At 35.4% G+C, this 25,719-nt stretch overlaps 1 protein-coding gene across 4 annotated transcripts in view; it reads right to left on the reverse strand.

The window, feature by feature from the left end:
• The window catches only part of DGKB (diacylglycerol kinase beta), a 328,785-nt gene that overhangs the window by 297,505 nt on the left and 5,561 nt on the right, over positions 1 to 25,719 (reverse strand). For all 4 annotated transcript variants that reach the window (XM_052695392.1, XM_052695389.1, XM_052695393.1 and 1 more), the window contains exon 2: positions 2,808 to 3,054. In XM_052695392.1, the coding sequence (XP_052551352.1) occupies positions 2,808 to 2,877 (70 nt within the window). In that variant the 5' untranslated portion in view covers positions 2,878 to 3,054. The remainder of the gene's footprint in view (positions 1 to 2,807; positions 3,055 to 25,719) is intronic.

Genomic DNA, 25,719 nt, shown 5'->3' on the forward strand with positions numbered 1-25,719 from the left:
ATAATCATACTGCATGTAATAAGACGTGGCAGGAACTTTTTCATGAGACATCAAGGAGATTATCTGCATACAGAGGTAGAAGGCCTATCGTGAAGTTCATGCAAAAAGAACTGGAAGACAAACTACACTAATAGCTAACTAATACGCTAATAACTGTACTAATAATTATACCAATACTGCTATCATGCAGAACACAAGCAAACTCATTTTAGGAAGAACTTTTTTTTTCATGGACAGGCACCTACTATGCAGAATATTGACTCCTCCCTGGAAATAAGCAAGCAAATATTTTGAACCAAACTTGCATGTGTTCCAAATAAATAATAACAAAATATATTCTGTGCTTAAAGTCTCCTACTGATAAGTATAAGGCACTTGAGCATGCACTCTCTTTGGACTCATCTATTTGAAGCAATTGTCTTGAATCATTTATAGCAGATGCTGTTAATCACCCACCTAGTACCAATATTTAGTATTCAATCACAGCAACATAGTACAGAGATATTAACTGTAAACTCTGAATTCTGAACTCTGGCTAACCATCAAATGGAATGGTTTGGATTGGAATGAACCTTAACAATCATCTAGTTGCTTGGCAAGGGCCCCATACAACTTGGCCTTAAACACTTCAGGGATGGGATATCCAGAACTTCTCTGGGCATCCTGTGATAGTGCCTCACCAATCTTCAAGTAAATAATGTCCCTCCTAATATCTAACCTAAATCTTCCCTCTTTCAGTTTAAAGCCATTCCCCTTATTCTGTACTATTAGATCACTTAAAAAGTCATCTCCATCTTACCTATAAACTCTTTTTAAGTATTGGAAGGCTGCAATGAGGTGACCCTAGAACCTTCACTCCTCCAGGCTGAACAAGACCAGCTCCCTCCACCTTCACAGGAGAGATGCTCCAGTCCTTTGATTATCCTTGTGGCCATTCTCTGGACCTGCTTCAACATCCCTCTTGTGTTGAGGTCCCCAGATCTAAATGCAGTACTGCAGATGGGCCCTCAGGAAAGCTGAGCATAGGATTACAATTACCTCCCTCGCCCTGCTGGCTACCCCTGTTTTGATGCAGTCTCGTCTAACATGCTCCTCTCCAATAGTTTGCTTAAGTATCTCTTCATGTTTTCTTTTAATTTAGTCCTTATCATTCAGAGTTATTACTTTTTATTTGCACACCAAAATACACTAATATAGATATCAGAAAAATTCTAATATATTTCAGTCTTATGATGTGTCTTATTATCAAATACATGCATACATTGAGCTCAGAGATTTAAAAAAATCCAATATATGTATTTATAGTAAACTTAAGAAAATAATTCTATTCATATTCCAGTTAGTTGTAAAATGTAACACTGGTTCTAGTGACCTCATTAAGTAGATATGATTGACTGCCACTAACAATATGACCCAAAAGTGACTGACATTCCAGGTGACAGGCATTTGACAGACTATATTTTGTAAATTTAAGAAAGTGTATGTGCCTAAAACTTTCAAAGTTAATACCATGTAATTCAAGCTAAGGTTTATAAAGTAAGGCACATACACCAAACTAAACTGAAGGCTGAGCAAATGACAATCAAATGATAATATCAAATATCAACAAGTAAAAGAAAAAAAAAAAAGTGAATCCTTGATGAACCTTCCCTACTGTATTTCACAGTCTTTCAAAGAAACCCACTCCTAAGAACAAAGCAAGGCAAGTCAGAGGGCTCATAACCAAGACTTTTCAATCTCAATACATCTCCCAGAAGTCTAACCTTCCCACAATACCTTCTGGTGTTCAGATAATCTCTCCTTTTTGCAAGCGACTCCAAGACTTTTTTTGGTATTACAGGATATTTTATTTCAAAAACCAGAAGCCTCGTCTAGTCTTCCTATTTCTTTTAAAACTTTTAATAAACAATAAGTCACAAAATCACTCACTCACTAAAGTCACATACAGTTTAATTTCTATACAGTAATAAGTATCTATTGTCACAATGTTTCATATCTCTAAACATTAGATAAAAACCATCTCAAAATTGCTAAACCCAACTTATTTTGTAATTCATTTGTAAGCCTTAATTATATATTTAAAGACACTGTTATTCAGGTATTTAAGAGAATTAAATCAGACAGATCACAAATACAAAACTTGGCCCATATCTCATTGTATTCTCTTGGAATTATATATCAACCATAATACAAAACTAGCATTTTTACCCTAGTTGTCTCAGACATTTAACTATTTATGCAAAGAGAAATCACAGTTTCATACATAATAAGCATCTTTCTATTCCAGACAGCCAAAGGAAGGTTGAAACAGTACAGTTAAATGCCACCACATCTTTATTTCATATGTAAACACAAATCTGAACACAAACAATTCATCCAATTTTATCAATCACTTTATCCTGATATTGATAGCTCTTCCAGAAAAGCAATGATTTTATGGTTATTCTGTTAGATTACTACACTGATACAGTTAAGTAAATGTCGTCACAAAAAAAAAAAAAAAAAAAAAAATATCTTAATTTCACTTGCAGGCTTTATGCTTTGTATAGAAACATTTCCTTTAGTAATAAATCAACAATACTTCTAAATCTAAAGATATTTTCTTTGTTTACAAAAATATTATTTATGATACAAAAAAAAATTCTGAAATACTCTTGGACATTTTTAGATCAACTCCTATCAGACTTTACAAACTGCTACTTAAATTTAACTTCTCATGTTTAGGATTTTGTCCTCTAAGCATGTAATTCTGAGCTATTAATTGGGAAGAAAAAAAGATGTAAAAATATATTTCAGGCAGTACTTACATTCTGCGTATTTCTGAAGCTGAGAGAACTCTCCAGGACTAAGGTTAAGCCACTTCTCCTGGCTCGTCATAATGGCAGTAACAGTCCTCGTTAATATCAGAAAAGCATTCCTTTTGACCCAGGTGACAAACTCCAAGATTTGTAGTTTCAGTTCACAGTGATTGAAGACTTGATAGGCTGCATCAGTCTGAAGTCTTTGATGCTATGAATTGTTTCCAATTTGTTGGTTCAGCAGTGGGTTACAGCACTGTTAGAAAAAGTCAAACATAAGAAGTCTAAATACCAGTTTTAATACAGGAGTAATTGTAATTGATAAATATTTTGTCATAACAACTCTGTCACAAAATTTGTCCATATAGTATTTATCCGTAGTCTTATATGCACCTCCAAACTGTGTTTTTACAATTTCAATTCCTCATGTCCAGCACTAATCATCAAATATTATCATACTGATCAAACTGCATCCAAACATGTACTGTGATAGATAAAAATCTTAACATGAGCCAGCAGTGTGCCCTTATGGCTTTGAAGGCAAATGGTATCCTGGGTTCCATCAGAAGAGGGGTGGCCAGCAGGGACAGGGAGGTGATTGTTCCCCACTACTCTGCTCTTGTGAGGCCCATCTGGAGTACTGTGTCCAAGTGTGGAGCCCCCAGTACAAAAAAAAGACAGAGCTGTTGGAGAGGGTCCAGAGGGGGGCCACAAAGATGATCAGGGAACTGGAGCACCTCCCCTACAAAGACAGGCTGAGGGAGCTGGGCTTCTTCAGCCTGGAGAAAAGAAGGCTGTGGGGCAACTTCATTGCAGCCTTTCAGTACCTAAAGGGAGCCTACAAACAGGAGGGGAATCAACTCTTTCAAGGGTAGATAACAGCAGGACAAGGGGAAATGGTTTTAAGTTGAGGGAGGGGAGATTTAGGTCAGACGTCAGGGGGAAATTCTTTACAGAGAGAGTGGGTGAGATACTGGAACAGGCTGCCCAGAGAGGTTGTAGATGCTCCATCCCTGGAGATGTTCAAGGCCAGGTTGGATGGCCCTTGGGCAGCCTAGTCTAGTATTAACTGGGGAGGTTGGTGGCCCTGCATGTGGCAGAGGGGTTGGAGATTCATGATCCTTGAGGTCCCTTCCAACTCTGGCCATTCTGTGATTCTGTGATTATGCTTCTATTTCAGTAATATCTAGAGACACTATCTATCAGTAAAGTTAGATCCCTGTAATTTTAAAATGGGACTCGGGTAATCAGGCTTGTATCCAATTCTGTTATTACATAGTGTTACATGTGGTTTCATCAAAAACATTCTAAAGCTTCTATTTCAAAGTGTCAAAATGAAAATAATTTTATTTAGTAATGTGGTGGTAAAATCATGAGAGCTATTTAAATATTGACTCTTCTAACAAAATAGTAGGGGGTTGATTTTTAGGATCTATCACAACACTGCAGAACACACTAGTCAAAAATCAGATGTAACTGGCATTGTTGCAAATCAGTTCAGACAAAAATAACAAATTCTGGGTGTCATCGCAATTCAGTTTTATGTAGTTCTAACCACTCTACAGCAGACATTACAAAGGCAATGCATTACCAACATCACTCGTTGCACAACAGGTAGGAGGATACTTTTCATCTAATTTTAGCTGTCTGGCCATCAGGCATTTCACCAAGGTTGTCATCTAGAGCTCTCTCTTTAATCAGCTGAAAGAAAAAGGCAATGTAGACCAGCAATTAATCCCTCCAGTTTCAACATAATCTTAAAATGTGATGAATTGCTTCTTGTAGTATTTATCTTTCTCTATTGATTGCAGAGGTTGCCTAGATGACAAGTTTAGACTAGAAAGCTAATTTTAGACCATAAATGGAATCTCTTTACGTGCCTAGCAATGGTGTAACTTCCAAGAGTCAGATTACAAAAAGAGCAAATGAAAAATGAAGACACTGACATAATAACAGTTTCTAAGGAAGGAAAAGTGGCAGCTGGGAGAGAAAAAACAAACAAGCTTTTAGCTTGAGGTGGCAGAGGGGAAAAAAAAAAAAATAAAAATAAGAAGTAGAGTAGCAAAGAACAGAAACATATGTAAAACAAACAAATAACCCCTTTACTCAATGATGGGCAACACTTTTTCCCCCGCTTCCCTGTCTCATATATGTATGAGGGATATAATATATATATACATGCCTGGACAAAGAAATTCAGGAAGAAAGACATCTTAGTCTCTAAGTATACTTTCACTGCTCTCAGGCTCTTCTTGGTGAATAACTTGGGTACATACCTTATATTACTAGAAAGTAACATCACCTAAACACAATATCAGATGTGTACAATTTATTTGGCAGCTGCCTTGTCTTTTTAAAGTTCAGATCAGAAGAAATTTCTGTGCTCTTCACTTCCTCAATTTGGAATAAAACATAAGAATAAGTTAGAAGAAGACAGATACAGAGACAAAAAAAAAAAAAAAAAAAACTCATAGGATCATTGAGATTGAGATGAAAGAAAAAAAAAACAATATGAATAAGGAGAAAATAGGCCAAGACAAAAGCTCATCAGCTCTCAAATATCAGTGGATTACATTCAAAAAGGATAATAACTACAAAAGATGAAAGTGATGTACAATCAGAAAAGCTTAACATTCTGTCTAGAGAGCCTCAGTCCTTTTATTTAAGAGAACAGAAAATAATAATGGTCAATTGTCATAGTTTTATGATTTTTGCTTATTCCGCATCATAACATCATGTAGTGCACTGGAAGTTAAAGCTCAGGTTCCAGGCACCCATCCGGAAGAGAACTACTACATACCCCAGAGGGCTTTGTGGTCAGAGAGGAGATATAACTTCTGGCACCTGAGTGTTATGGAGAGATGCTCAGTCTGGTTGAGCAGCAGGGTGGAGAGCCTGACTAAGAAGTGCGCATCAGGTGACCTTGCCAGGGGTTGTATCTCCTCTATGACAGCAAAGTCCCCTGGGGAGGTTTAGGAAGAATTTCTTCATTGAGAGGATGGCCAAGTATTGGAAAGGGCTGACCAGGGAACTGTTGTACTTCCCATCGTTGGAGGAATTTAAGAAACGTGGATGTGGCATGAAGCGAGATATTTTAACGCTGAGACTCATAAAGTCAAGCTGATACCTGATCTGATGATCTTGATGGTCTTTTACAACCTATATAATTCTATATTCAAATCCCTCCTGAAAGGTCTTCTGGGTTCATTCTTACTGCCCTGACAGAAAACACAAAACCTCTTAACACACACCCTACGAAGGTTTTCTATGTTAAACATAACAAGGAAAATTGAGACAGCCAAGAAACCAGCCTTTGGAATTACCTAGCCTTTTTTTTTTTTTTTTTTTTTTTTTAACCTCCTACCAATTTTTCTACAGTCTACATCTCACATACAATTTTATCAGTAATTTGCAGTTACTTCATAAAAGGGGGGTAAGACTGATGCCAAGAAGGGATGCAAAGGCAAAGTGAACAATCCTAAATAACCATCTTCTATTCTATACGTGAACAGGACCTTCAAAAGCCTTTTCCCCCCATTTTCCTTTAAATTACTGACTCAAACTATCCCTCCGTCTATGGGAAACAAAGCTATAAAAAGACTAATTCATTTAGCCTACCATGAAAATCCTGTTTCAATCTGTTTATGCTTTTATTAGGAAGGTGGAGGAGTGGGAAAGAACACGAACCCCAAGGAGAAAAGTTTCCTTCTAGGCTTTAGGGGAAACTATAGCTCTCCACATGACTGATTGCTGATTTTTGACTGAATACCATGAATAAACAACACAGAATATTTTGTACTTTAGCTGCTATAGAGACTGAAGCAATTACGCTTTTCAAAAACTTTTCTATACAGAACATACCCAAAATTTCCTTCAATTGGGTAAATACCTTCACCATAGTTATCTGGGTCTCTTCTCTAAGGCTGCAATTGCCAACATAATTGAACATTAAAACACAGCAACAAACCAGCACAAAGCCAAAAACAAATTAATGTCATAAAAAATGCAGGCGCTATTTATGGGTATACCAGACAATTTGTGAAAGTATTCTTGCAATTCATTTTACACTTCATAGAAAATCTTGTCCTTAGAATTCAGGAACATTCCAAATAGATGCAGATGAAGCTTAGTCCTGAACAGCTTAAGGAGGAACAAAATGCCCAATCAGAAGCAATTACTGATCAGCATTCTGGTTTCATCATCACTTTCAATCACAGAAATATTATGACTGTTTCTAACTGCTGCTGGATTAAATGCATGAATGAAAAAGAGCCTTGACAGCAAAATACATCTTCCTACAAAAACATAATGTGTACATTTCACATAACATTGTCTTGTCTTTCCCTGGTATTCAGCATTCAGAAGTATTAAATTCATTTTACTAGTAAACATTCTTAACTTGCCAAATAACATTTACTAATGTGTATTATCATAACTCAAGTATATTAACATTAAACACTGATACAGTGAAAGTTTGTTGAATAGGTGTCCCTCTAAAGGAGCAGCTTGAACGCAGTCCAAAATATGTGCATGTTTTCCCAACTACTTTATCATCAGGTGTACTAGTTTGGGATATGTAAAAACATTCATTTAAATTTTAATACAAGTATGAGGGCTGTATTCCAGAGAGAAGTGATTATTTGAATTTTCTTCCTCAAATTATTTATGTGGAGTATGTCAGTAAACACAGGATATACATGCAGCATAAAAAAAACTAAACTAAAAACACTGTGATATGATAAGCCAAAAAACTAAATATTAGAGAAAACATTTCACTAACACAGGCTTCTAAGAAAATGAGAAATATTAGCAACAAAAACTGTCAAAGGTGATCAGAAGTCAAGACAATGGCACAACTTTAAGTATATTTACTTACATCTTAGAGTTTTTTTTTTTAATTATCTTTTTTACTTTGGTCTTCAAGCACCTCAATTTCACACTGGGACAACTTTAAAAACTATTTTACTTTCAGATAGATCTCAAATATTTCCAGATTTTTCTAGACTTTTATTTCCAAATTGCTACACTAAATATAACACTTCCTTCACTAAAAGAAACATGGAAATAAATGAAATACAAGCAGAAAACTGAAATAAGAAAATGCCAGAATGTTTATGTTTGCGGTGCTGTGGATTTTTAAAGGCCATGTCTCCTTAAATAATGTAACTCAAAAAGCAAAAAATAAGTTTTTTGTTTTTTTTTTTTTTTTTTAAAAAAAAAAAAATAAATAAAAAAGAACTCCACTGACAGCTTTTCAGATTGGAATTTATTTTGTACTTAAAGTGCAAATATCATATAAACTCAAAATCCTCTCTGATAGTAATGCAGCTATTCCCAAAGTTAAAAAGTTCTCAATTACAATTCCCAGAAAACAAATCTTTAAAAGCAAATGCATGAAACGTGAGGAATTAGTCATCCTTCTCACCACTTTACATCTGTGACTAGCAGATTTCTCCATAAGGGCATTAACGTTCGGTGCCATACTCACTGGGACTAAATAATCATACCGTATCACATTTTGCTTCTATAAGTAATTGATAATTATTTTTCCACTTTGAAGAAGTTATCCATGTCTCTGAAAAAGTAAGAAGGCTGCTCCAAAATTAATGCCTGCTGTGTCTCCTGCCCAGGAAAGTGATGGAGTCATCGTTTCTGGAGGTGCTCACCAAACATGAAGATGTGGTACTTAAGGACATGGTTTAGTGGGCCAGATGTTTGGATTAGGTGATCTTAAAAGGTATTTTCCAACCTTAATGATTCTATTCTAAGATTATAAAAATATTGAAAATAGGTGAGAGTAAAAAACAGACATAAAACTGACCCCACAAAAAGCAGGGAAAAACTGTTTAGACAGAAATATCTCTAGAAGGCTGTTAATACTTTAAAATCAGTGAATTCCAAAACTGCTAATTTCAAAGTGAAATTCTTTATAAAATAAAAATAAATAACTAAGACTCATGACTAATTTTCTTTAATAAATCAAGCGATGTAATCTGTGACAGAAAGCCCATGATTCAGTAGGTACAATTATGCAATATGCAGGAAGTTCTCACTCATAAAGTACATTTAGTTGTCCACTGGGTAAACCACTGTCAAGAGAATTATTCCAACTCCTTCAACACTGCACGCTGTTTCTTTTATCTACAAAAAACTCTTCCAAAGTTTTGAACATCACAGAATAAATGCTTTAGGGGAAACCTCTCCCTTCCAAACTGGGCATTTACCACCTTTCCTATGAAACTCAATTTTAGAAGTTCACATTTTGGAAGGAATCCTGCATTCATCTCCCACAACTAGCACCACAAATATGTAACCCCACTTTAGCAGTGTTCAGCAATTTAACTAATATCTCTCATGTGTTGTTGCCCTTTCTTTCCATTGCTTCTCATGGGATGAACTATAAATTCAACACAATAATTAATTTCTGTTACCATCAGCAACAGGGCTTTCTGTGTAATTGTTTGGTTTAATTAATCTCTCCAATTTAGGCACGCCAGGGGTCATTACGCTAGAGGAATGCAAAGCTGAAAAGTGTTATTTCCAACCGGGGGAGATTTCTGATGATCCTTGATTTCCTGGGGCAGAAATTCCTACTTCGTGCTCAGAAATAAGCCTTTGAAGAGATGTACTTTAGTCTTGTGATGCAACTGTACCATTCTGCTCGAGGAAAAGATCTGTTAACTGCTGTCCTCCTTCCAAAATCTTATGTAGTTTTAAAACAAGCTGAGAATTGGGCACTTGAGTAGCTTCTAAAATATACGTGTGAATATGAGCTTGATTTAATCTTCAACAAGAAATCCATGCAGAGAACAAAGAACAGGTTAGCAGGCACGTGAATAGATTTTGTTGCAGACACTACTTTTATTTCTTTTTTTACTAGCTTAATTTTTTTTTCCTTAGGGAGATTACATGCAGAAATTACTGCAGAATGGGAGCATGAATAGCCAACACTGTGTCATTGTTTACCAGGACAGTGTGCTGTCCTCTAGACAACTACAAAGAGTTTCATATTTATTTAATTAGTATTGCTACGAAAAAGTTCAGTGACAGTGGAAAATAAAATGGGATTTAAGAAGTGGGAGGGATCTTGCTTACAGGAATGTACATCTGCAGACAAAGGAAATTCTGTGACGGCAGCAGTATCTCCAGCTACTATTCCTTGTTCTTCCTCAGCTTCTGATTTGTTCAAATTCAACTCCATTAATGCCCAGGTTTGGAAAGGCTCTGTTATCATGGCCACTTGAGTATTCCTACCACCTCTGTTGATTTTACGTCCACACTGCCACCAGAGGCATGGATGAAGAATGTTACATGAAATCTTTCAAATATCTGTGAGAATTAGCACTTGTCTTTTAACTGATTATAGCTGCGCTTTTATGCAACCTAAATATGTATTCTTTTCCAATGATTTTCAGATTTCAGTGTGAAATTTTATTTCTGTTTTCCTGTGTTTTCCTCACCTTAAAGAGGAAAAAAAAAAAAAAAAAGTTTGATAATCACTCTTTTCCTTGAGGATATTTTGTAGCACAGATTATTGAAATTTTTAAACATTCCTCCTCTTGAAAAAGACTCCACATCTGTTTTTTGTTGTTTTCTCAGTATGTTCGTCTAGCTAATTTTCTCTTTAAGAGTTGCAATTTATTCTCAGACACAGCTTATGCCTTCACAAATCTTTGACACTAACATTGTTGCTATTGTAAGTATGATTATTTAAAGATAATATAAACAGAGGATTGATACATAGAAGTAAAATATAATGCATGAAGATTTCAGATAACTACATCTTCAAGACTGCAAAGACATACAGGAAGTTCCAAGCTAAGTACAGGTTAAGATCAATTACCTGGATTGATTAATTAATTACTTCATTACACTCAAATTCTAGTTTGAGGGAAGAGGGTAGTAAGAATCCTATTGCATCTTGAGGGCTACAGCATAACCTGCCATGATGATCTTCTAAATATCTTGTTTTGCCATCTTCCAGCTCTTTTTCCCCAATATGACTACTAAACCCTATAACAGCTTGTTTACACTTATGTAAACTGGCACAAAATTCTTTTGATACTGCAGTGGATTATTTGCCATGCACACACAGAGATATATATGTAATTGTTGGAGGCAAAGCTGAACTCGCTCTCGCCTGCTATAGCTGGAAATCTGGTGTCATTTCCTCAGACCTTGCTTGCTGCTTATTCTTGTGTTTCCTTTATTCTCCACAGTTCTGCTGGGCTCACCCAAGGGATGCATAGGATTTAAGTCAAAACAGTTTTGATGTTATCCACTAACTGTAGTCAGGAGCAAAGCAGTATTAAATAATTCCAATTCATCCTCACATTGAACATTCCAGAATACCTTTTAAAGCACCAGACATCTTCTAATTCAGGCTATCCTTCTGCTACTGTTATTTTTCATAAGCGGTAACTGATCCACATTATCTCTCTGAATCATAAACAAAGTCACCTGAAAACCATCATTTTCTGTGAAATCCCTCTTTCCCACAGCTTTAAAAAGCAAGACAAAAATTTTATATATCTCATATTTTAAAGAATAAAAGGCAAATTGGGGAGGAGTAAAGGGGAAACTTAGCCCATTCAGACAACGTTTTAAAGCTGTTTATCAGAAAGGCTCGCATATTCGAACATAATGACTAAATAATTAAATAGCCAAAAATCAAAGAAATTATAAGGAAACCAGAATGAACACAACACAGCAGAAGAAATTAAAAATGTTTTGCTGTTTCTCTGCATAAATTATTAAAGAATTCCTCTTGGGCTTCAAAACAACAAAAAAATGTAATAAAATGGATAGCAACTTTGTAACACTTCATTTGTTCTTCTGTAAATGGAATAAGCACATAACTGAACAATTACTCTTCTGGACTCTACTCCCACACAGAACAGAAGATACCAGACAGACACACATCCTCTTCTTTTGTAATAGTAATCGCTTATTTACTGCCTCCATTAAAGTGTATTCTTACCTTTCATAGCAGCAGCAGTAATTACAAATGATTGTAAACCAGCATCTTTTTCACTAGCATAATATACAATGGTTTGCCTGCTTTCACTCTGCAATCTGTTTGCCTTAAGTTTCATAAATGAAGTACTGGGTTGCACACACTGCACACCTGATGCATTACAAGTCAGCAAAACAGACAATAAAAGTAAACAAATACCACAACACCAAATCACTGAAATCTTGCTGACTCAGAAGCTGGCAACCTCACACTTCAGTTCATGGAAGCTAAATAAATTCAGGTAATGATCGCTTTCAAGAAATGTCTTAACAAGCACTGAACTTTAAGAACCGGCAAAAAGACTTCAAACTATTAGGGGAGAATTCCTCTGCAAGTTGATATCATACATTTGAGACAGGAATTATACTACTGTTCTTATAAAAGTATGAATATGATTGAATGTTCTTATTCACAGAATCACACTGTTGGATTTCAGTTAAGTAGAAAGTATTCTTTCATGAGTAATTTTTACACAGCAATTAAATAATAAGCTCCCTCCATAGGAGGAACTGTAATACCTATCTCAGTTAAAAGACTGCTTTAAAAACTTTTCTTTACAGAAGCTCTAGTCCTTTTACATTGTTTCTTTTATGCAAACTTAAAAATCCTACAAATTAACTTTTTTAGTTATCAGTAAAAATGTTTTTTTTGTTTGTTTGTTTGTGTTTGGTTTTTTTTTTTTTTTTTTTTTTATCTATTTGAGACAGTTTTGTATGTATACAAATATGCCTAGGACAGTTACAAGCATTGTTTTAAACATTAAAATATTCTCCCTACATAATTTCCACATTGTCCAGCAAACTGCAATATTATCTGTCAGGTCTATGTTGAGCTTCATATTACTAAAAGAAGATAATGGAAAAATATTTTATTACTTCTGAATTGGCACAGAACTGTTAAGTCACATTTTATTTTTTCATTGTTTTTCAACATTTTTGTCCTATACAGTAAAACTGTATAGATCAGTCTGTAACCACTGTAATACTTCTTCCTCCATAGAGAGAGGAAATCCTATACAAATTCCTACTAAAGCACTAAAGTACTAAAGACCTGGTTGCCCGGCTGCTTTGTGAGAAGACTGTATGAGAAATGTGCATATGAAAACTTTGTTTTTAATAAATAAGCAGATATTTTAGGGATTACTGATTATTTTCCATAACGTTAAGAACTGATCCATAAAGTCTTTAAATAAAGAGATTTACAAAAGTTTTAGGGGACCTACACTTACCAAAAGGCATAGGATTTAGGCTTACCCAATTAGCCATGCATGTAAAACTCACCTTTCATCAGTTTCAGAATGTGTGTTTAAGAACTGCTTTGTTAATAGAAATAGCACTGTTTAACTTTGCTAAATGATTTTTAACTTATGAGGCACTCCTTTTATTTGTTCAGTACTGAAATTTGCATAACTTAATTCTTCTACATGCAGTACAAACCTAAAAATATTGCTCCACTTACACTCTTTTCATATCACAAGAATACCAGATCTATGTGAACTGTAAGTCACTGAGTTGACTTAGCCATTCTATTTTGGTATAACTTATGAAATTTTAAAAATGAAAATCTGCAATTGGTTACTTAAACCTGATGAACTCTTTTTACAAAGATCATATTTTAGAAGACAAAGTTACACTTCCTGATGACACTGAGACATTTAGTGATATCTCCTAAGAATTTTCATTGAAGATCAGCTAAATCTTTATAAGCCTCCATACTCAAAAATATAAAACATGCCTACAATGCCCTTGTATGCAAGTTTCAGTGAATATTCACAGAAGTGAATATTCAGAAGTTTTTTCTGTACTTGACAAGCTTTTATGCTGAATTCACTCCTCTTAGTGATACTTGCAATATACTAAGTCAATCGTTTGAGGCACACTGGGTGCTTTTTTGCCTAAGAAATAGGGTTGCTATCAGCTGCAAGAAAAAAGAACCACAAAGAATGGTTATCCATAACAGGTCATGTAAACCCACATAAATCTATGGTTCAAAATATCAGATACTATTGCTCAGTATTATGACTTACCTACTTAGAAAGTGAAGACAGAACACTGTGATCTGAGCTCAACTGAGCAACAAGAGCTACAAAGCCCAGGCACTATGCTGCTTTTCTAACCCACAGAGGAGTACCTGACCTCTGATGTTCCGTGCTCCCTAAGTACACTTTGATTTTCTGCTCATTCTTTTACAAGCAGGTTTGAAGAATGAAAGAGATGAGAAACATTTAGTAACTACTAATTATGTTTTCATTATGAGCTTGTATTATAAAAGCACAAACTGAGATAAGATTGACTACAGCACTGGCAGTACTACATACACAAGGGACAATCCTGCTTACTCATAATTAAATAGTGTAGAAAATAAGGCATATCTCATTTTACAGAAAATAAATGAATAATTTCCTAAAAACAGAATACAGATCTAGCATTGAACTTTAAGAAGTGGGTAGATCTATGCTGGCATTAATCACTGCATTTTAAATTCAACAGACACACTGAAACATTTGTTCTCAGATAATTTGCTCACTATCACACAGGAGTTGTGGGGAGAAATCAGGAACTGAACTGAGATCTGTAATTGAATATATTTAAATACATGAATAGTGCTAATTTATGTATGTCAATAAAACAGTCTTACTCCACAACAGTTTTATTTTTCCCTGTCCTTCTAAGTTTGAGCCTGTAAATTTAAGTCCAAATGTCTACGAAAGTATTCAATATATTAGAATAAAGCTCTACATGGAATATGATTACATTTCTAATTATCCAAATCACAGAATTTTAATTAACATTCTGTCACGAACAACTAACTTTACGTAATACTCCACTAATTAAAACAAGTAGTTCACAGTATTGCTGAAGAAATGCTACAGATTTAACTACATGTGTCCAATAACCACACCATTCTGGAAACCTATGGCTGCTAATCAATCAGTTGAGTTTGTGTGCTGTGGATTGCCCCAGGGCCCTGGTTTTCCAGTCATCCTGATGGAGACCTGGTTGGAAATTGTCACAGCTTCCACTGCTTTTCAGCAGCTCCATTCATCCTCCACAGAGCTGAACTAAGCTCAAGCCCTTTCCAAAATAATGCTGAGAAGATGTGTCCAAGGCCTGAGACTACAACCAAAAGGCCAGAAAAGCTCCTAACACACCAACCTATTTGTCCCAGTAAAAACATCCTAAATAGAAGGAAGATGGAGAATCTGAGCAATGCGTTGTATAGTTCAAATCCAGCATATACCATCTAGTCAAGTCTTAATTGTTGTGTTGTCTTTTCTCTCAGGTATATATCTTAACCAGAGTAAAAAAAAAATAATAATACATGAAAACTACTGCTACTTGGAATACAAAACTGCAAGATGCTGAATTGCCTACTTCCAGAAGCGAGTATTTCCTGCATTTAGCCTCTCTCAAGCTGCAGCCTTTTCAAATATGCAAATCAAATTACTATTCAAGAGATTGTTACAGAACTCTGATTTTTATGAGTACGCAAGGTTCCCAGGCATCAATTCCATAACTAGATTCAGTTTACGTTTCTTAAATTGGCACAGCTAAAATAAGAAAGTTATTTATTTTGGCATCCTAAAAGAAAGAAAAACAGAATGAGGATACCTTTGAAATCCACTGCAGAAGTATCCTTTTCTTAACAATAAACTATATAATTTTGCTTCCTATTTCATTTTTCTTCAGGATAACAATACTGAACAGTTCCACTACATTTTCCTAATATTCTAGAAACCTTCTTATGACAATGTTCAGAATTCTGAGTAGATATATTTCCGTATAGATACCTTTAAATATATAAGTAAGCATTTTTTTTTCAGAATATTCTGACAAAAATAACTTCATTTAATTTTACATATTTCTCCAGTATTCAGTCAGGAAATTTATCTAGCTCTTTAAACAGCAAGATTCACCAATACTGTCAGCAGATCTCTTGCAAGACTATCAATTAATGAATTACTAAGTGAAATTTCGTACAGCAAATAAACAACATACATAAGCCATCTCTCTGGTTCACAGCTGATCAGTTTAAGTATCTCCGCTGTGAAATCTATATAATATTCAATTATTTTATGTCAAAATCTATACATATTGATGCTACTTCCTGGTACTTTGATAACTAACACAAAATATTTATTATACTCCTGCAAGGAAAGTTTAAGTGGATATCCAAAAATCTTTCTAATTGTAATTCCAGATGATATTCCAATTATCAATGTTTATAATTGTGCATATACAACATTACCTTGAATAGTCAAAGCAGTTAATGCTAGTAACAGTCTCTAAGTATTCCAAAAGCCAAAAAATACCTTACTGAAAATAGCAAGCTTTGCTTATTTGGCAGACTGGAGAGAGTTATGCATATTTTTTACATATATCAAAAGTTGCAAAAACACATCTTGTCTTTTATAGGACAACACAATTGCTCCATTTGTGGTAAATCTGCCCTAGGACATAATATTTTACAATGAAAATTGTATTACAGTGGCCCACATTGTGCTGTCTGTTTTAAAATGAACTCTCCAGGGACTTCTATGGAGAACAGTCTTAAAAAAAAAAATAAATGGAACAACATGTCCCAAAGTACTTTTTACCTAGCTTTAATACTCATGATTAAAAGGATCTGAAAAATTTGACGAGCTGTAGCCTTTCCACTAAGAAATCCCCTTATTCTTCATTTTTTCCCCAAGGAAGATAGTTTGCAGATGGCACCAAGCTGAGTGGTGCAGTTGATACAACAGAAGGAAGAGATGCCATCCAGAGGGACAGGCATGAAAAGTAGTTCTGTATTAACATAATGAGGTTCAGCACAACCAAGTGCAAGGTGTTGCATTTGGGTTGGGGCAATATGTTTACAGTAGGGAAAATTCACTGAGAGAAGCCCTGCAAAGAAAGAGTTGGCATGGTGGATGAAAAGCTGAACATGAGACACCAGTGCATGCTTGCACTCCAGAAGGCTAACAGTATCCTGGGCTACAAAGATAATCAGAGGGCTCAGCACCTCTCCTGTGAGGAGAAGTCGAGGGACTTGGGATTATTTAGCTTGGAAAAGAAAGGGCTCCAGGGAGACTTTACAAACAGTAGGGAGACTGACTTTTACGTGGTCTGATAGTAATGTGACAAGGTAAATGGCTTTAAGCTAAAAAAACAGGAGAATTAGGTTAGACGTTAGGAACAAATTATTTACTCAGTGGTAAGGCACTGGCACAGGCTGCCCAGAGGAGCTGTGGGTTTCCCATCACTGAAGGTATTCAAAGCCAGAATGGACAGGATCCAGGTTGCCATCTAGTTGGTGGCAACCCTGCCCATGGCAGGGGGATTAGAATTAGATAGCCTTTAATGTCCCTTCCAAACTAAGCCATTCTATGACATGATGGGCTTGCATGGAATAACTCCACAAATACTGAGGCAGATGAGGATGACTGTGGCTCAGTGGCTGCGTGGAGTCCCAGCTGTCTGAGAAGGTGAGTCCTACTCCATTCCCCTCCCTGTCAGTGACAGCCCCATGCCAAAAAGTACTTTGCAGCAGATGAGCAGATCAATGCTAGGCAACAAACAGGCATGGGAGAACAGACCTAGAAAGGCTAGATAGCCATAAGCAAAAAACATTGGGATCAGACAGTCTAATGGTATCCTTACATTCGACCAATGTTATCTCAGTTCTTTCACAGTATAGCACTAACTGTGCTGGTGTCAGAGTAAATCACAGAAGGGGGATGTGGAAAACAAACAAACAGAAAAAAAAACACAAAAAGCACTTTAGTCAGTTTCAACACTGAACAAATCTCATCACACCAAATACCTTTGATGCACTTCATCTGCTCGACTGAGCATCACGAAAGAAAATATTTTCACATTTTGTATTTTTATGAAGTAGGCAAAATGCAACTATAAATTTTAATGCCACAAAAACACCATGACTTTCATGTTTCTTTACTTAAGATGAGATCTCCATAATATCACAGCAATCATAATGTTCTGATTTAAAACCAAAGCAAATATTTTCTATTAAGAGGCATACTATCTTTATTCACACTGCACCAAAGCTATTATTTTAAAAACACACACACACACACACACACACACACACACACAGAAACAACTAGAATACTCCTGGTGAAGTCATGAAACACCTTTCAAAAGAATAAATATCCATCTGCATCAATATAGCTTCATATTATCTCAAGTCTAACTTACAATTAGCACAAAAGCCTCCATTAGCTTCATTAAACAGCTATTGTTTAAGAATTCCTTTGTTTTCATAGCATAACCAATGGTCACAGAACATTCCTATTTTTTGTCAGTCTAGTTCAAAGGAATTACATCCTTTTACCCAGTCACCCAGACAGAAATATCACAGTCAGTTGACTGTCAATAAGAGCACTATCACAAAACCTCAATATTCATCTTACTACTTCCAAAACTTGTTTCAGTTTTATAGTTAGATAGAGAATTTTAAAATACACATAGGGCATACTAAATCCAACCCCTGCCACACGTGTTTCATACACACATTTAACTGTTTTTTTTTTTTTTTTTTCAATACACATTCCACTGTTTTGTATCAGTGAGGTAGGAAGCATCTTTTTCATATTTAGAAGTACTACAGTCACACAGACGACAAGATTGACAAGATTGATTCACACTGAAATACAAGATTGTGACATGCATGCAAGACATCATAAAATAAATCTAATTATCTGACATAAAATCACAGCGACTCCAACACCAACATGAAGGAATATCTCTTTCTCACTTGTCAAAGAGCGTTTCTCCCCTTCACATGGCTCAGACATCATGGCCTCAACTTTTTATTCTTAGTGTGCTTCTTTCTTCTCAGCAACTTGTCCATCTCAGCAACTGTTTAACTACATGGTTTTCACTCACCACATTTTGTTTGTTCCTCTTACTCCAGACTTTAGCAAGTGATTAGTCTACTTCAAAGAAGACTCCTTGTTTCTATTCGTTCCATAACCACGGCACATCGTCTTGCCCGCAGGCTGAGAGCAGTCTTTGTTCCTGCCAGCCCTGAGGAGGGACCCTCAGAGTGCCCACCTTGAATCTTAGTTCTCTACATCCCGCTCTCACATTTTATCTTCTGCCTCTGCAGCACAAGAGGACTGGCAGCAAATGCTCTGTGCAGGATGCTGTCCCACGATTTCATTCGGGTCAACAAGTTTTCAAAAAAGCTTAAGAGCATTTCCCCAGTGTCTGTCTCTCAGTCACAACCATAATCTTCTGTGCTTCCAACAAGGAAAATAATACTAACAATATCTTATACGTGGAGGGGAAAGACAGAAGCTTTGCTCTGGCAATCAGCCTGTGCATATAAACCATCTTGAGCAGCAGCACTCTGGCTCGCTGAAGAAGCAATCGTCACAGACATTAACTGCCACAAAATAGTACATCTTATGCCTTCATCCAAAAAGCAAAGAATTGCTCAATTCTGAGCATCTTTGCACTCACTTTCTGAATGTTGAAAAATTTTATCCCTAATACTTAGTTTACACAAGTATAGATTGACTTTTTGCATATCACTGACAACTATAATCATCCCAAGTAGAAATCATAATATTTTGAAACAGAAATGCACCCAAAACACATGCAAATCAACCATGACTGTGCATATGAAGGTGACTGGGAAGCCTTCATCGTCTCTTTGAAACCATTAGGTATTTGAGAAGAAATTTGATAATTCCTACCAATCTATTATGATTTCCTTCACTTTCTATATGCATCAGTTCCCTCACCACCTTCAGAAAAATGTAAGAATTAAAAAAAAAAAAAAAAAAAAAAAAAAAAAAAAAAAAACCACCACAACAGAGAGTATCAGAGAGTATTCCTAACCAATTACTTATCCATGCTGCAGTCCCTCCAGTGTGGCTGTTACTGGTTGTGCGCTATCAGGGACTGAGATCAGACCCAGCAGCTACAACCTTCAGGCTCTTGATGCCTGGAGTACACATTATCATCACCCAGTAGAAGAGAAAAAGCAGGAATAGCCCAAAGATGGCAGCAGCGATTTAAAAAAAAAAAAAAAAAAAAAAAAAAATCTTTAGATGTTCCCTAGATTTTAATAGCAGGTTTTCATATTTCTAAGAATCTTACTATTATGGCAGTAAGAAAACAGAAGCAAAAAAAAGTGCTGTATAAAGCGCAATTAATAAACAATATACAGCAGAGAAGAGGAACAATAGTAATTCGGAACAAAAAGCTGTATCTGGAGACTGATACAGTAATCCTTTAAAAATTAACGTATGTACATTATATATTCCTAGGAAGCAGTGGTATAAGCAGTGGTCCAACACAGCAAGCAAATAAAAATAGACATTCATCTGTACTTAAACATTCTTGTACTAAAAAATTTAAAAATAATAAAAATCTTGCTCTATTTTTACTTCTGCACATCCACCTCTTTCCAACGTACAAGCCTCTTACAAGGAGAATTACCCAAAGATCTGAAGATAATAAACCTATTTAAATCTATTTAAATATCAGATTCACCCAGCTTTCCACTTAGGTTCTCCAAAATGAATGAAGTTACAATTGCAGCAGAGCAGTTCAAATACAGACCACTGCCAAATCCCACAATACTGACTGCAAATCACTTCACTGAAGCCTGTCTCAGGCACTCCATACCACAACCACTGCACAAGAAGGAAACTCCCACACATGCCAGCAGCAGCTCCAGACATAGAACAAAGGCCAACAATTCCAAGTAAACTAATTTATCTTGCTCTAAAACCTAAAGTAACTTCCTCAGAGTACCAGCAGTTTAGAAGCTTCCTGCATATGCTGCCTGTGCATCTGCTATTAGAGCCATAACACAAAAATACGTAAGGGAAAATTCAAGGAAAATAACCTTGATAAATACACCTAAGATACTGTTCACAAAGAGAAGACATCTGAATAGCTACCATTCATTTTATATTATATGCCATTATAACTTCAAAACTTTGAAATACAGGAAACATTGTTCAGTCTACCTAAACACATTCAGATACGTGAGCTGCGTAAGAGCAGTAACTAGAGTCAGATAGCAATGGCCTGCCTCATTTACCATTCACTTTCTTTATCACGTTCACCTCTGCAGATTCAGAGAATAATAGGCTATCATCTGACAGCATTTGGTATTCATTATTTTTACAAGCCCAAGACACTACAGTGGTTAGTTATTATTTAATATATTTCTTACTGCGTTAAAATTGCCCAGATTCCTTAGTAATGCAAAAGCTTGCATTGTATACCTGAGAGGGGTGTAAGTTAGTTTCATTAGTCCAGAATGCTGCTGAAATACTGGACAATGTCTTGCTTAGATTCATATAACATCACAGAAATGTAACTCCTACTAAAAGGTTTAAAGAAATGATGTAACAAGAATATATGTGACATTACTTATCAGCTATATTATTTACCAACGTTATTTATAATGATGAGTAGTTCATACAGAATAATTTATAGGAAATGTATTTTTCTCAACCAAGTGTGACTGCCAGTTTAATACAAGTGCAATTCTTGGAAACAGACTCCCACTGAGAACAGCCACATTTCCAAATTAAAATCACCCCCCCACACACACCTTCTCAAATATTTCAATCTAAAACAGTTTCTTAAGGTCTGCTGTGACTGTAACATAAGGCGTATAAATATAAGTGAAATATTATATTTTATTCTAAACTAAAATTATCTCAACATCTTTGCCCACTTTGTTTTTGAAAAAATTATTTTTGAAGGTTTTTGTTTTTGTTTGTTTGTTTTTTTAAGACTGCATTCTGTGGGCTGTGTTAAGGGTGTGCAAAGTGCATAGTCGGTGAGCCCCATCTGAATGAAACACCTATGGCATGGTTTCCTCAGGCTTTAAATGACTGGACAGTGGTCTATTTCAATTTCATGTTCCCACTGCTTTATTAGTTAATTAAAAGAGAATAAATATGTTGGGTTTGTTGGTCTTTTGTTTGAGGTTTTTTTTTTTTTTTTTTAGCAATATTGTAAACTATAGGCAGTTATTTAGAAATTTACAAAGACACACACTTGGTGAGTAACATATACTTACTAATTCCTCTTCAGTTGAGCCTATGACCTAGATAAAAATAAAACTTCTGTTAAGGTTTGGGCTTCATCCAAGAATCGATGTGATTCCAGGTAGGATGAGTTGCTTCAATTGTCTCTCTAAATACCACCTTAAAAATTAATTTTACATTCATTATGGATTTGACTCACAAAAAAAAAAAAAAAAAAAAGGCATTTATTTCAAATGGATGAAGAAGTCATTCTTCTTGCTCTTATTATATCAATGAATATCACAGAATGGCTGCATCAAAGCAAATGAAAATCTTTTACATCACTTCAAAACATACAACATGTACTATAATGTTTTTAAGGCTATATACAGGAAAGGATACAGAGAGTTGAAACAGGATTTAAAGTATGAAAGAGGCACTAAATCCCCTAATATCCTGACTCTCCCTTCTGCTGCTTGCTGATGTTTGTTCCAGTGGAAAGTGGAAGCTGTCTCATACACTTCAGCATAGTGAAATTTAAAGTAATGTACGTGGGGGGAAAATAGAATCCTAGCTGTACACTTAAAGTGATGAGCAGTCAAGCTCATCAATGATGAGTTATAACTCAGAAATGAAATTTTGGAATTATAATCAGAAACCCCAGATCCATGCTCAGCAGTGCTCAAAAATGTATGCAGAAACGAACAGAGATTAAAACAATTTATTCCATTGTATAGATCCCTGGTACAATTACTTACATTTCCAATAACACAGTTTTGAATTGATTAGAGTAGAACTGAAGAAAGAAAAGGACAAAAAGAGAAAGCAACTTGCTGATATGGAATAAAAGAGTATAATAAATAACTTCCAGCTTAAAAAAAGAAGCAACTGGCACAAGAGAATGGGAGAAAATTTTGGAAGTGCTTAGCCTATTTTACATTATTTCTATGATAATCACTCTTAGAAGACAGCATAGTACGACAGACAGACTGCCTGTCTGATCCAGTAATGCTATCATTATGCTACTAAGAAGATTGATGAAGAATGTCCCATTCACCTGGAAAACAGTGCCTTGTCTTGATATGAATAAACCACAATGAAATTTACATACAATGAGCAAAATATAATTCCCCAAAACTGGTAAACAGTAATGGAATTGCCTCTGGAAGGGAAGAAAAAAAAAAAAGAAAAAAAAAAAAAAAAAAAAAAGAAGAAGAAGAAAATGCAGTAATGTTTACTACAATCTGTAATGCAGTTGTTTACTTGCTGAATACGCTGAATCCCAGTGAAAGAGAATGGAACCTGTATTGTCAACTCTTTAGGAGAATCCATCTATTATATAGATGATTCTTCTCTACAAAAAGCTTAACAACCTGTTCAAAGCCTTTGCTGTCTTCTATTGACACAGTGGAATGTATTAAGAGGGCCTGAAGAGTATACTGACATAAGCTATCAGTCTTTCCTTTCCTATTAGGTTATCCTAAAAAGACACATTCAGTGAAAATCAGTGAAAAGTGTAGTAAATCCACAGATACAATGACATCATTAAAGACAAGAGGTAAGCCTGAAGTATTACCTTTTCTTCTCCAGCATTCATAGGTTCAAAGTCCTCACAACATCTGTTAAGGCTTCATATGTTTGATTTTGAACTTTGTGCATAGCATAAATAATTAAGTGGCGTTACTAGTCCTTGAAAATTCCTGAAATACCTGAACAGAAGTAGTAGTAGTTTCTAAAGTTCAAGACATTAGGTTCTATGAAGAAAACAGATGCACAGGTTCTATTTCAAGAGTTTCCGTACCATAGTGTCAATGTATATCCCTTAAAGAGAACTGAGATTCCATCAGTTTGAACATTAATTTTAATTTTTTTGATTTCACACATCTAATTCATTTTCATGTCACTGCTAAGCAGAGTTATCAGTGTACATGTTAATATTAAAATACAAGGTTCAGAAAGTACAGAATATCTTCATAATGAGATATGTATATAAGTTCTCCTGGAGAGGAACAGCAATTCATACCTCCATGGATTAATAGTTCACTCATAGTTTAAAAGAGATGGCACTTGCTTTGCCAATGGCATATTTGCATTTCCAAGGAATCAGAGCAGTAAACAAGACAAGGGGAGGAGAGTTGAAACTTCTCCCGAATAAATTAAAGATTAATAACCTCTAAGGGGAAGAGATGAAGCATTTGAATGTGAATGAAAGCTGCGGCTTTCAAGAACTACGAAAAAGAATTGGCTAACTTTGCCTGCTTGTGATGCTCTCCAGTGAAAGATTGCCAAGAACATAAATAATACAAGACAATTCAGCCCCTGACCTCACAACAAATCTAAGGAGTTACACCTTGTCAGGATACATAGAAGATTAGATCAGATTTTAGAACAAGTGAACAAAACAAAAATATATATATATTCTGTAATTCCCATCTTTTTTTGTGTCATTTTTATTTCATTTTACAGGAAGATGGTAAAGAATTAAGGATGAAGTACAGAAGTTTTCAGGGTTTCTGGATAGAATCATTATTCTATTCCCTCTGCAGTTTCTAACCCTTTAGTTAGGGTCCTGGACTAATCATGCAGAATTTCCAGTCTTAGCAGACCATCATGTCAGGATATGGAAAGAGTTATACCTTCCTTTAGTTGGTGAGCATTTTGAAGGCTGGTAACACAGGACCTGAAATGAAACAGCTACACTGAATGACCGGAGTCAACCAAGAAAGTACCTTGAACTGATCAACCAAACTGAATCCTGAAGAGTACTCTTCAGAAAATACATGATATTTATATGGCTTATATATTCTTATTAGTTTCTTCCACAGTTTTCTACTTGTTGAACTGTGCTAAAATAGAACTGGACGTATTACTGTTATTGGTAGAGCACATCTTTGTGATTTACAGGTTCTTCCGTCATTGACAAGACAATCTAGCCTAGCCTTTAGCTCATCAGATCTCAAGAAGAATGCACAGAAATCCTTACTAAGGACTTATATCTCCCCTTGTTCATGAGACATGCAACTAAAAGTTACTCTGGATCACTCATCATGATTATTTTTCTCAATATCAACAAACAAGTAAAAGCCACTGTGACACTGAAATATAGGGTAGAAAAAACATCCTAATCTTTAGAACAAGTAATATCACAAGTTGTTTTTGTAGTTTCTGGATGCCTAAATGATTTATAGACAATAGATAGAGCATTGAAGCTTTTCTGTGAGTCTTTATTTTGAATTCAGAAAGGAAAAAAAAAAAAAAAACAACAACTGAATATGGTATTTTCCTCTATAAGGAAAACAAAACAAACACTTGGTACTTTAAACTTTCAGAGGAAGTAAATGAATATTCTTTTCAAAATATCTCCTGTCATTTGTCCATCAAAGCTGGGAGTTTTCCCCAGGATTCTTCCAGTCATTCTACTTTTATGATAAAATGGCTATGTCAGCAGCACTAAGCCTGACATGGAGCAATACAAAGTTTTCTCTTTCTGTTCTACAAAAGATTATAGTGTTTAGAGTTCTTTGACATAGCAGATGTAAGACTGTTTAAACACAGATCTTCTCGCAAGAACTTTTAAAGTCAAAAAAGGTAAAATGACTCACTCTCCCTCCTGAGCTGAAGTCATTGGAGTCCTTCATCAAATTTACAACCGCAAAAAGTGAAAGTGCTCTGAAGTACTTGTTTAATTACATACATTTAAAAAGATGTACTTTGTTATTTAACTTATAGGAGAGATGCTTAGATCATACAGAACAAATTCAACTAGCTGCTTTTTCTTTATGCAGCAAGATTTAGAAAAATAAATAACAAAGAAAATCAAGTTTCCATTATCTGTGTGTGTTCTTCAGTTCTCTGAATAACCCACTACTACACTGGAATACCTCATTATTTCCCATAAGACC

The sequence above is a fragment of the Tympanuchus pallidicinctus genome, unplaced genomic scaffold, assembly GCF_026119805.1.
Source record: "Tympanuchus pallidicinctus isolate F22 unplaced genomic scaffold, pur_lepc_1.0 scaffold3, whole genome shotgun sequence".
In the NCBI taxonomy this organism is placed as follows: Eukaryota; Metazoa; Chordata; class Aves; order Galliformes; family Phasianidae; genus Tympanuchus; species Tympanuchus pallidicinctus.